General features: G+C 35.5%; 1 protein-coding gene across 1 annotated transcript in view; it reads right to left on the bottom strand.

Annotated features, from left to right (window-relative positions):
* BTAF1 (B-TFIID TATA-box binding protein associated factor 1) overlaps window positions 1–12,691 on the bottom strand; it is a 109,462-nt gene that overhangs the window by 62,642 nt on the left and 34,129 nt on the right. Inside the window, exons 7-14 of the mRNA XM_021699555.2 lie at window positions 10,906–11,035; window positions 10,590–10,658; window positions 9,418–9,507; window positions 8,648–8,743; window positions 8,375–8,551; window positions 6,980–7,120; window positions 5,878–6,002; window positions 3,303–3,423 (exon numbers count right to left, since the gene is read on the bottom strand). Of these exons, the coding sequence (XP_021555230.1) occupies window positions 3,303–3,423; window positions 5,878–6,002; window positions 6,980–7,120; window positions 8,375–8,551; window positions 8,648–8,743; window positions 9,418–9,507; window positions 10,590–10,658; window positions 10,906–11,035 (949 nt within the window). The remainder of the gene's footprint in view (window positions 1–3,302; window positions 3,424–5,877; window positions 6,003–6,979; window positions 7,121–8,374; window positions 8,552–8,647; window positions 8,744–9,417; window positions 9,508–10,589; window positions 10,659–10,905; window positions 11,036–12,691) is intronic.

Raw genomic sequence — 12,691 nt, 5'->3', positions numbered from 1 at the left:
CACACACATGAAAAGATGCTCAACATCACTCATCATCAGGGAAATGCAAATCAAAACTACAATGAAATATCACCTCACACCTGTCAGAATGGCTAAAATCAACAACACGAGAAGCAATAGGTGGTGACAAGGATGTGGAGAAAAAGGAATCCTTGTACACTGTCGGTGGGAATGCAAACTGATGCAGCCACTGTGGAAAACAGTATGGAGGTTTCTCAAAAAGTTAAAAATAGAACTACCAAATGATCCAGTAATTGCTCTACTGGGTATTTACCCAAAGAATATGAAAACATTAATTCAAAAAGATACATGCACCTCTAAGTTTATTGCAGCAATGTTTACAATAGTCAAAATATGGAAGCAGCCCAGTGTCTATCCATAGATAAATGGATAAAGGAAATGTGGGGGGGTGGGTACATACACATGTACACACACAGAGGCACACACATGCTCACGCACACACAAGGAATATTACTCAGCCATAAAAAAGAATGAAATCTTGCTGTGTGTAACAACATGGATGGATCTAGAGATATAATGCTAACTGAAATAAGTCAGAGGAAGACAAATACTATATTATTTCACTCATATGTGAAATTTAAGAAAGAAAACAAACAACAACAAAAACAACAGATAAACCAAAAACCAGACTCAACCATAGAGAACAAACTGATGGTTACCAGAGGGGAGATGGGTAAAACAGGTGAAGGGGGTTAAGAGTACACTTATCTTGATGAGCACCGAGTCCTGTATAGAATTGCTGAGTCACTATATTGTATACCTGAAAATGATATACTGCTGTATGTTAACTATAATGGATTTTTAAAAAAATTCATCAAATAAATATAACATTGATACAGTAAAAAAAAATTCTTATCAAATAAATACAACATTGTCACAGTAAAAAAAATTCTTATCAAATAAATATAACATGGTAACAGCTGGGATACAGGGGTGGACTGGAAAATTTTTCTTGACTCCAGGTTATATATTAGGAAACAGCAGGGGGAAGGATTGATAAGAGCCAAGTAACAAAAGACCAAGAGACAAGAATTTAATTCTAATGTACTAGGCAATAACAAATTACTAACCAATTTGCAAGTAACTGAGGCTACAGTCCCCCAAATTATCCTTAACTCAAATTCTCCCCTTTTACAAATAGCATTACTGTGTAGAAACTGAAGTTACAAAACCTGATTCCAAACCATAAGGAGGAGCAAACTACTAAGGAAAGTACTTACCTAAGGCTAACCAAAATAAATTTAAGAATACTTCCATCAGAACATTTAGACAAAACCACAAAACAGAAAAGTACTACTATTTCTTATAAACATACAGAAGGAAGAACGTGGGTAAACTAGAAAACAGGTGAAGTTCTAAGGGGATTAGAACTTATTCTTAATATTTTGGTTACAAAATCTTGAAGCAAATAAAACAGAATTATAACTGGATGGTGGATATATAAATCTTGTTTTATAATTCCCTGCTCTTTTGTCTATTTTAAAAACTTCCCAAAATTAAAAAATGGGAATAGGTTGTGGTCTTGAGGAAAGTTTGTTTTTTTATTTTTACTATTTATTTTTTTAAAATATTTTATTTATTTATTTGACAGAGAGAGAGACAGCGAGAGCAGGAACACAAGCAGGGGGGTGGGAGAGGGAGAAGCAGGCTTCCCACTGAGCAGGGAGCCCGATGTGGGGCTCGATCCCAAACCCTAGGATCATGACCTGAGCCGAAGGCAGATGCTTAACGGCTGAGCCACCCAGGCGCCCAGAAAAGTTGTTTTGTTTGTTTTTTTTTTAAGATTTATTTATTTGAGAGAGAGAACAACCAGAAAGGAGAGGCAGAGCAAGAGGGAGAAGCAGGCTCCCCGCTGAGCAAGGAGCCCGATGTGGGACTCGATCCCAGGACCCTGGGATCATGACCTGAGCCGAAGGCAGCTGCGTAACTGACTGAGCCACCCAGGAGTCCCCTGAGAATAGTTTTCTAAAAGGGTTTGGCTTTATACTATTATTTGAAAAAATAGAAAAACCAAATAAATACAGTAAAGCATATATTTGGGGGCCAAAACCGGGATGTACTGAGAGTGGGTAATAAATTCCATAGCTCTAAGTCATGCCTGATCAACTGAGGGTTATAAAACAAACCTGGTAGTTTTTCCTCAGAAGAGTCTGATTAGATAAAATTAAAAAAAAAAAAAGGCAAAACAAAATTTATACATACTGAGTCACAGAAGTGCAACACAATACCATGCTGCAGATTAAAACAAGTCTACATGGAATATCCCCCCTCTTTTAATATTCCTAAATCACACAGAAATGCATGATTAGTGAACACAAGAGAGACATATACCCATACCATAATCTGTTGTCTAACAATAAATAAATAAATAAAATAAAAAATCAACCACTGCTTTTGAAAGATGACTGGCTCAATCTGTAGTACCAACAAATAACAGCATGTCAGAATGGATTCCTTATGGTATTTCTCCAAATTCTAGTATTTTGTTTGACCTATAGTTATTTTTCAAATAGAAATGTGAAGCCTTTTACAGGCAGGGCAAAGACTCCTCAAGTCAGCACAGACTCCATTCACACAGTGATATTACTTGAAAGATCTTTCTAGGCACTTCCATGTCTGACTCTTGAAGTATATTATCCTTGGAAACACCATGCTCTTAAGTTTAAGTAATTCTTGGGCGCCTGGGTGGCTCAGTGGCTCAGTCCTGGGATTGAGTCCTGCATCAGGCTCCCTATGCAGCAGGGAGTCTGCTCTTCCCTCTCCCTCTGATCCTACCCCTGCTTGTGCGTGAGCGTTCTCTCTCTCTCAAATAAATAAATACAATCTTTAAGAAAAAAAAAAGATTAAGTAATTCTTAAGAGGAGGCAAGTGCCTAGGAGTTTCATCATCAGTCTTTAGAAGTCATACCGTAGAGCTCTAAATGTAGCCTCCTAACCTGGGATGAGCTCTGCCAACCATCCAGCTGTCAACCACACAAAGCAAGCAAAAACTGAATAACAGATCTCTGACAGACTATTCAATCTTTCACTCAACAAATATTTGTTGAAGGCTCTTATGTGTTAAGCACTATTCCAAGCACTGGGACTATGACCTAGAACAAAATATTAAAATATTTCTGCCCTCATGATTCTTATGTGTCTACGTGGTCACCGTACCACTTCTACTAGGCCCAGCATTCTCCTGATCTTTGAATATGTAGCATGGATAACCTGGTGGTCAGATTTATTTTATAAAATTATTTTATATAATTTCAAGATCACTATACAGTTATTAGTTCTTACCTGGTCCTGTGTTGATAATAACGTAAACAGAGTTTCCAATGCTGCTCTTCGAACTGATGATATAGTGTGATGCAAAAAAGGCCAGACACGTGGAACTAAAACTGTGAGTGACTGCTGAATACTAATAAAGAAAACACAAATTAATCTTACTCATTCTCAGTTGAAACTCTGTTGATACATTATCTAAATATGTCCATATGGACCTAGTATCTTTCTTGATGAATAAATTTTAAAAACATAATACAATTTTCATATGAACATTCATTTAACATCCTTGCTCAGAACTGTTGTTACAGAACCAGAATAGCCAGAGCAAACGTAGTCATAAAAAAATTTTAACATTAAGTTCTATGGCACTAATGCCATGAATTACTTTTTCAAATAAGAACTTTCTAATATAACTGCCCTTAATTTCAATCTGTTCTTACTCAGGAAAATGGGACATGTATCTTAACTGGTAATCAGATTACACAAAATCAAGACTGTTAATTGTTGCACCTAACTTACATTCCCCTTTGGGGTCACCTCTGCCACATATCAAATGAGCAAGAGATGGTATGGTAGTAGCTTTGAAATTTGTTATCCTGATTTAGCATTACTAAGTCAAGAAAACTCAAATATCTTCCTTCTCACAGATTAGAACTTTGCAGAAAAACAAGCAAAGCCACATCTATGCTAACAATTTGGACAAAAGAATTCCTGTCACAACCATGATTCATTTATAAAAATTACCTTGGATTAGGAAATGATTTTTTTTTATAAATAGTGTTTGAAATATGTAACTCTATAGAAAAAGGCATGAACAAAAAAGAATATGGCAGGTGTAACTATCTGTTCTTTTGTGGTTCACCTCAGGAGGCCTATCTTTTAACACTATTTTCATTATTTGCAGGTTTGATGAACATCACTTCTTACATTTATTTACACATTTAGTAAATTTACTTATAAAATTGTAAATTAAATACATGCACACAGAGACCTAAAACAGATTTGATCTATGTAAAAGCATTATAACAAGGTCTTGGTAATAGTGTAATAACTGTTCATGCTCCCAATGACATGCTGCATTTCTTACATAAGCTGGAAAGTATCTGTCAAATATAATATATGAAGCAAATTTTCTAATAAGGCAACTTTGAAAAAAATTTAAAGCTACATTATTTCACATTGAATTAACAGAATTTTCATTACTACTTTCATTTTCTTATATTATCTGGCTTTCCTGACACTACCTACTCAATGATTTTTTTTTTTTTTAATCCTAAGTCCTTTATTTAGAGCAGCTGTTAACAAAGGCTCATGGTCCAAACCCACTCGACCTGGTTTTTTTAAAATAAAGTTTTACTGGAGCACAGCCATGTTCATTCCTTTATGTACTGTCTATGGCTGCTTTTGCACTACAATATGCATAGCTGAGTAGTTTTGACAATGATGACATGGCCCATAAAACCAAAACTACCACCATCTGGGCTTTCACAGAAAAAGTTTGCCAACCCCTGATTTAGGGTTAATTAAAAACTCTTGCATTTTGTGGCTTGAAAAGGGCTTTCACATAGATGAACTCATTTAATCCCTATAGCGTTTACTACTAATTGAAAAGTACCTGAAAATTAGGAAATACCAAATATGCACTACCACTTTTTCTCTTCATTTGCTTTTATAGGCACTTACTCTGGTCTTCCAACTTGTAGGCCTGAATTTAACACTGAAGTACTTCCATCAGGGTCAGTATTATTTGAAACATTCTGTACATATTTTTAACACATCTATGATTTTCACTGGAAATAGACTCACAGAGCCAGAAATCATTTATAATCATAATCATATGAATATTCACTAAACATCCTCACTAGGCTAAGACAGTACTTAATTTTCTCATCTGTGGTTTTTAAAGTTGCATATGAATTTTTTCTTCAGTATCTCCAAAGATACTATTAATAGAAAGAGTATTATTCAGTGGCAGTCTAAAAGGTAGGGAATACATTAATTAGCTGAACTTTATTTCAATTATCAGGACAGGAAAACAGGTGACACTTAAAAGTTTTGGTTTATGTCTTGGCCTCACTCAGTCTCTACCTCTGTTAATTATATTATACTATTACATATTCCCTTCCTGATCAGTAAAATCATGGAAGTCAAGAGCAAGACCTGGAAGGAACATTACAAGAAAAAGTTCACAGAGGAGCAAATTTTGGAAAATGTAATGCTGATAATTCAATTATAATTCTATTAGCTAAATGTCTCTAAATAAAGCTGAAATTCTATATTCTGGGGCTAGAGATGAAGATAATCCACAATGATCCTATTTCTGAAGTTAACTATCATAGGATGAACAAGATGAAGAATTATATAACCAAAGTAGCCCAAGGGTAAAGAATATGACCTTTTTAAGTTCCTGCCCCAAATGTGCTGGTGGTTAGAGAGTAAAGAAGAAAAGGCTGCTTGGAAATAGTACTCTTTGGCATCCCCAACTTACAGTGCTTTTCTTAAAGATGCTACACTATTGTATTTTTAGGTTTATCTGGAAATGTATGTAAACACTTCTTACTTTACTCCACTAACTACAAATAATTACCTGCATTGTTGGACCTGAGGATAAGTTAATAAGGATGAAAGAAGAGTCATAATACTATTTGTTGAAGCTGTAAGATCATCTAGTTCCAGAAGAGCATCCCATAGTGTATTTATAATGAAGGGTACCTAGAAGATCAGTTATTAAGAAAACAGTTATTTATTTTACACAAAATATGCACAAGCCATGCCAGACTGTAGCCACTACTGATTCAAAAACATACAATTCCCATGCCCTTGGAGAGTACCAGTTTTGAGCAAAATTGAGGAGACATTATTTGCGTTTAGTAATTCTCTACCCCTCTTTAAATGCCACTCAACTCTACTTTGGCACTTCCCTTCCTAACCAGGCTCATAATGGGAGAATTCAGGAATTAAGATAGCCAATACTCCATTTTATGCCAATACTCTCTTTTATGTAAAAAAACAAACTCTGAAAACAATACAGTGTACACACACAAGGTATCACCCTCTGTATAAAGTAACTTTAATATATTTAAAACAATACTAATCATCATGAAAAGACAAATTTAGTTTTTGAGCTTTTAAGTAAATACTGCTTGCTGCACTTCTAAATATACGTGTTCTGGTTTTGATATACAAAAGAAAGTCAGACAGATCTTAAAAGAGGCCATTTCAAAAAATGAGACCAGATTTAAAAAACCTAAAGCCAAAACCAAAATCAAAACAAAAAAAATTCCATATATCTAAAAACCAGGAGTGAAATAAAGAAGAAATGGTTGCTTTCTTCTCAAAGAAGTTCCCTATGTATATTCTGTACATGATGGGGAAGTAGATTAGTAGACAAAATTCACTCCTCAAAGGATAATATATAATTGAAATTGCAACATCAGAGCACTATCTGTCATAAGAAAAATGGAGAATGGGGTGCCTGGCTGACTCAGTTGCCAGAGCATGCAACTCTCAATCTCAGGGTTCAAAGTTTGAGCCCTACGTTGGGTGTAGAGATTACTTAAAAATAAAATCTTAAAAAAAAAAGGGGGGGGGGGATGAAGGAGAAAAAAGTACTCAATGTTTTTGCTAATACTCTACACCCCGAATGTAAACAAGCTCTATAGAAGAAAATGCAAAAATATTTAATCTACCTTCTGTGTCTGAAGATACACCAGGCTTTCTACCACGGGTACTAATGATGCTGCAGCAACAGCTCTGACATCATCATCAAGGTCCTGAAGTCCTTCAATGATTCTAGTTAAAACTTTAGGTAATAAAGTATTAATTACATCCTGTAAAACAGTACATCAAAATAGATTAATTTTCTATAATTCAATTATTGTGTTTAAACATTTTTTTATTAAATTTACCACATGAAAACATAAATCCTAATCTTTTTTTTTTTTTAAAGATTTTATTTATTTATTTGAGCCAGAGAGAATGAGAGAGAGAGAGAGAGAGCACATGAGAGGGGGGAGGGTCAGAGGGAGAAGCAGGCTCCCTGCCAAGCAGGGAGCCCGATGCGGTACTCGATCCAGGGACTCCAGGATCATGACTGAGCCAAAGGCAGTCGCTTAACCAACTGAGCCACCCAGGCGCCCAATCCTAATCTTTTTTTTTTTAAGTTACTTTAAGTACTCTCTACACCCAACGTGGGGCTCGAACTCACGATCCCGAGATCACAAGTCACACACACTTCTGACTGAGCCAGCCAGGGGCCCCATAAATCCCAATCCTTATTAAAAAGGAATCACACAGGGGCGCCTGGGTAGCTCAGTCGGTAAGCATCTGCCTTCGGCTCAGGTCATGATCTCAGGGTCCTGGGATTGAGCCATGCATCAGGCTCCCTGCTCAGCAGGGAGTCTGCTTCTCCGTCTGTCTCCCCTCACCACTCATGCTCACTCTCTCTCAAATAAATAAAATCTTAAAAAAAAAAAAAAAGGAATCATATAAACAAAAAAGAAAAATAACATCAATAGAAGCCTATGTGTAACTAATCCCATTTGAAAAAGACCACAACAGTATCAAGTACTTTATTATTCAATGTGGCTTAAAACATCAGAACATGTTTTCAATATGAACTCCCTGTGTGAACACACAGACACACACACACATACATACCACTGGTGCTAGAACCTCAACTTCTATTTCTTATTCAACACCAATGACAACCAAAAGGGGTGTGAGAGAAGAAGGCAGGAAAAGCCATCCCTTCTAATTTCTAACTCCAATCTATTCTTCTTTCAGTTTCCCCAAAAGAGCTAGCCCACAGGGGCTACTCCTAGGATCATACACTAGGAATCTCCCTGAGAACTAGTCTTGCTATGAAACAGGAACAGGTTTCCAAACCTAACAAACCATCTTTTGATTTGTACTTAAATTCTTATTAGCTCTACCTAGGTCTATGACACTACCTCAAGAAGGCAAATCTTGAAATACTGGCTTATCTGTAACACTAAGGATCTAGGGTCATTTCATATAAAGAAAATAAACTAAGAGGGGAAAAAAAACTCTCCCATACATGCTTCAAAACCTGAAGTGTTTACCTGACGAACTGCCAAAGCATACTTTATTCCCAGCAGACCACCATGCCTAACTTCCCATTGTTCTTGTGTAAGTAACTTAAGCAGCACATCCACAGTCTTATGAACTCCTGTTTCACTCATGTGTTTTAACACCACACCTAATGTCTGAGCACAAGTTTCACGAACTGGTGCCACAACCTATGAATGACAAAGGAAGAAAACTCATTTACAAAAAAATTTATTCTGTGGAATTTGAAATTTGATTGGGCAAAGCCTCCTTTAGGTGATACTTACTTCATCCGAAACAAAGTCTCCAAATCTGTCTAATGCAAAAACACAAAGGAGTCTAATAACTAAGTCTTCCAACCACTCTTGATGCTGCTGAATCATCTGTTAAAACAATCATTTTTTAATTAACAGATCAAGATCATACTTCACATTGGGGGCTGAGGAAACAGGTCCAAAATCAAAACTAAAATATTGGGATAGACTATTTAAGCTGTAGGAGCAATAACCAAAATATAGCACAGTCCCAATTACTACCTTTAAATTAACCACATCATGTTTGTTGATTGATTAGGTTCAAACATACCACACCAAAATCTTTAAAATTCATGAATTCTATTATGTTACTTGCACTCCAAGAGAAATTAAGAAACTACTCAAAGTTGCTCTGATTTCAACCATATCTGTCATGTATCTATTATCTATCCTATTACCAGTGTCTCATGCTACACCAATCATATTGCTTAATGACCTCCAAACTATCCTCTTATTATTCCTCTTCCTCTACTTTCCAATCCATTATATCCTGCTTACTCTTGCTTCTACATATTTTTCTACTCAATGTTTCTGAACGTATCTTTCCCATGAACTCATTCTTTCTCTGTTAATAGACTTCTTCCTAACTTTTTACTTTTTTCCTCATATTCACCTTTCCATATTTCTTATTATTTATCTATTTATCATTTCTATGTCATGGCCCAAACTCTCTAACTTCCCTGTCTTGGGAAAAGAAGCCAACTACTGAAATTTGGTAATAACTGGTCCTTTACTACACTTACCTCTTCTAAAGTGCTATCTCCCATTTTACCACCACTTTTTCCATGAGCTTTAAGGATTTCCCTAAGACCAGTGCCTGCACCATGCCGAACCTAAAAACAAACGAGAAGCAAATGTCAGAGGCTAAATGCTTAAAAAACTGAGTTTAACTTTTCTTCAATATGAAAAAGGGATATTAAATTTTTAAGAAATCAGAATAAAGTGACACTTGAAAAGAATATGTTTTTCTTCTGCTATCCAAGAAAATTTACATATATTAATTTCACAATTTGGATATGTTGAATTTTTCTAAAATCAAGCTAAGAAAACAATTATTCTAAAATCCTTCTGAGATATTAATCTATTTGGCTATCACTTCCCTACCCTTTATCTGCATTCAGCATTACCCTCAGCAAAAGAGAGGAAAGAATGTTGTTCTAAGTCAAACATCAATATTTTAGAAATATATATATTAAAACTAAGTTCCAAAGCTACCAGGGTAAATGTGAAAGGAAAATAATTCAACTGTCTCATGACTAATGCTTCACCGTCACCCTCTGGCCTTCTGAAGTGTCATCCGGAAGGGAGGAAACAGGCCACTGACACTGCACCCACTTATTCAAGACCCAATTTAAATTAAGACTTGAATAACTTTAAACAGAAGTACATCAAGGAGCAGAAACTCTAAAAGGTATTCCAAAGCAGTGCTTTTTAAATTACCCAGAAGCCAACCAATGTAGGACAGAATGCTTTGAGACCACCAACCCTCAACTTCAATTAGAGGAACTTCACTTTCATCTCTTTTACATATTGGAATCTGATGAAGATTTTCTTTGAAGAAATATTTCTGAGACTAAAAAGCTGGTTTGGAAACTACTGCTCTGAATCAAAACTGTCCACTTAAAAAGGAAGTTTTTACTATTTGGGCGAGATATGCAAGTCCTTATACTACAGCTAAAAAAAATGAAAAGAACAATTCACTAAAGAAATATGACCAAAATGTATATGAAAGGTGAAAATCAGTCTCAAGTTTTCTACTTAGAAGGTGACTGATATGAATTGCCCGGGTCAGTGGTTCTGAGAGGTACACAACGGAAGAATAGGGACCCTAACAAAAACAGACTGCGCTTGACATGACTCCCTTCATTAGCAAAAAAAAGTAGAGCTGAGAGAAGCTGGAATGAAGAAATCTTACCTCCCAGGAGGGATTAAAAAGGTCATTGCAAAGTTCTTCGCAAAAGCTTTCTAAAGGCCATTCATTTGTCTGAATAAGAAAAACAGAATTACTACTAATTCAAAAGGTCTGTTTTATGCTAACAATTAAAGTAATTTAATAAAGTGTATTTATTTGTAGATCTAATAATAGGCTTTAAAATTTTAAATAATTAAAATTTTTACTAATGAAGTAAAGATACTTCAATGGATAGATTATTAAATATTATCTACTGACACATCAGTATAATAAAATTATAAACAATTTTAAAAGACCCCTTAAGGCATTTCAATAGTACCTCTTCAATTAAGGAAGAACTGTCTGGAATATTATCAATCAAGACTTTGGAATCATTTGCAGACTGATTAATAACAACATTTGCTATTTTTCGTCTCTTTTCTTCTGGTTCCCCATCAGTGCTATCATTGCTAAAAAATAAAAGGCACCATTTAAAAAAGTGAATAAGGAATAATGTGAACCACAAAGAATGTAAGACAATCCATCATTTGAACAAATGTTTTACCATATTCTACTTATACAGTTTACTTAAAATTTCACTATCAAATAAGAGTAACCACTTAAAAAGTTTTGAGTAAAATATATTCTCCTACCCTCACTGATGAATGTAAAATAGGTCCATAAATTCTCACTTTCAAACTGAATCTCAAATCTAACAAGTCTTTTTTACTTCTTCTCAACAACCAGCTCTTCTCCTTTTTGTTTTAAACTGTCTTGGTTTAACAACCTAAATCTGGCCCAGCATAACTTTACTAAGGTTTTGTACCCTGGAGGAAACGAACATACTGAGTAACATACTATAATCCTACCAGCTCTTGAAAAACAAAGAGATAACTGACCGATGAAAAATGTGTCCAGAAAACCTGAGGAAATGTTATTTTATGACCAGAACAAAAATATTGAGGCTAGCCTAATAGTAAAGCATTACAGAAGATAAGGCAAATTAAACTACTTTATTCAGTATTAAAAGAAAGGACAATTAGCACAGTTAAGGTATATACAGCATTATTCTCTATAAACATCCTCTCCATCTTAATAATATGATTTATTTGGCCAACCATTTTTTCTAAAGGTGATGAAAGAAATCTGACCCTCCTTAATACCATTTCTAATTATTATTCCCCTAATTCACTCCCTATTATTCTTCCCCTAATTCTCTCCAATCTAGCCACACTGGTTGGTCACCGTATCGTCCTTGAACTTTTAGGCATGTTTCTCCTTCCAGACATTTGCTTTTGCTGTTCCCTCTACTTGGAATGTCTTTTCCAAATATTCATAGGACTAGCATCCTCACTTCTTTCTGATCTTTAATGAAAAGTCACCTCTGTGAATCCCTCCCTGACCATCCTATCTAAAATTTCAAACTCCCCACAAAACATTCCACATGTTCTTTGTTTTATCTCCTTTGTGTTTCTTAACCCTTATCATTAACATGATATATGCATATATATACACACTATATTCACTTATTTATCTTCTTTTTTTAAAAGATTTCATTTTGGGGGCGCCTGGGTGGCTCAGTTGATAGCATCTGCCTTTGGCTCAGGTCATGATCCCAGAGTCCTGGGACTGAGCCCTGTGTCGGGAGCCCTGCTCAGTGGGGAGTCTGCTTCTCCCTCTCCCTCTCCCCCTGTCGCCCCACCCCCCTCTCGTGCTCGCTCTCTCTCAAATAAAAAAAATTTTACAAAAAAAAAAAAAAAGACTTTAAGTAATCTCTACACCTAACAAGGGACTTGAACTTACAACCCCAAGATGGAGAGTTGCATGCTCTACTGACTGACCCTGCCAGGTGCCCCTCTTCTTCCTCATTTATTTTTCCCTCTAGAATATAAGCTCCACGAAGGCAGAATTCTTATCTGTTTTATTCACCAATGCATCCTGAGGGCCTAAAACAGTACCTAGCACTTAGAAGGTAGTCAATAAATATTTGTGGAATGAATGAATCATAAACTCTGAAAAATAAGGTCAACTATTTCAATATTCAAATATTTGGGTAAATATGCTTATATGAATAAAGCCAACAGAAACTTATTAGATTACTATATACAATCCTAGCTGTTTGCTTA

This window comes from Neomonachus schauinslandi, chromosome 6 (genome assembly GCF_002201575.2).
Source record: "Neomonachus schauinslandi chromosome 6, ASM220157v2, whole genome shotgun sequence".
Taxonomy (NCBI): Eukaryota; Metazoa; Chordata; class Mammalia; order Carnivora; family Phocidae; genus Neomonachus; species Neomonachus schauinslandi.
The sequence above is the reverse complement of the archived record's forward strand: the minus strand, read 5'-3'. Positions and strand labels throughout refer to the sequence as shown.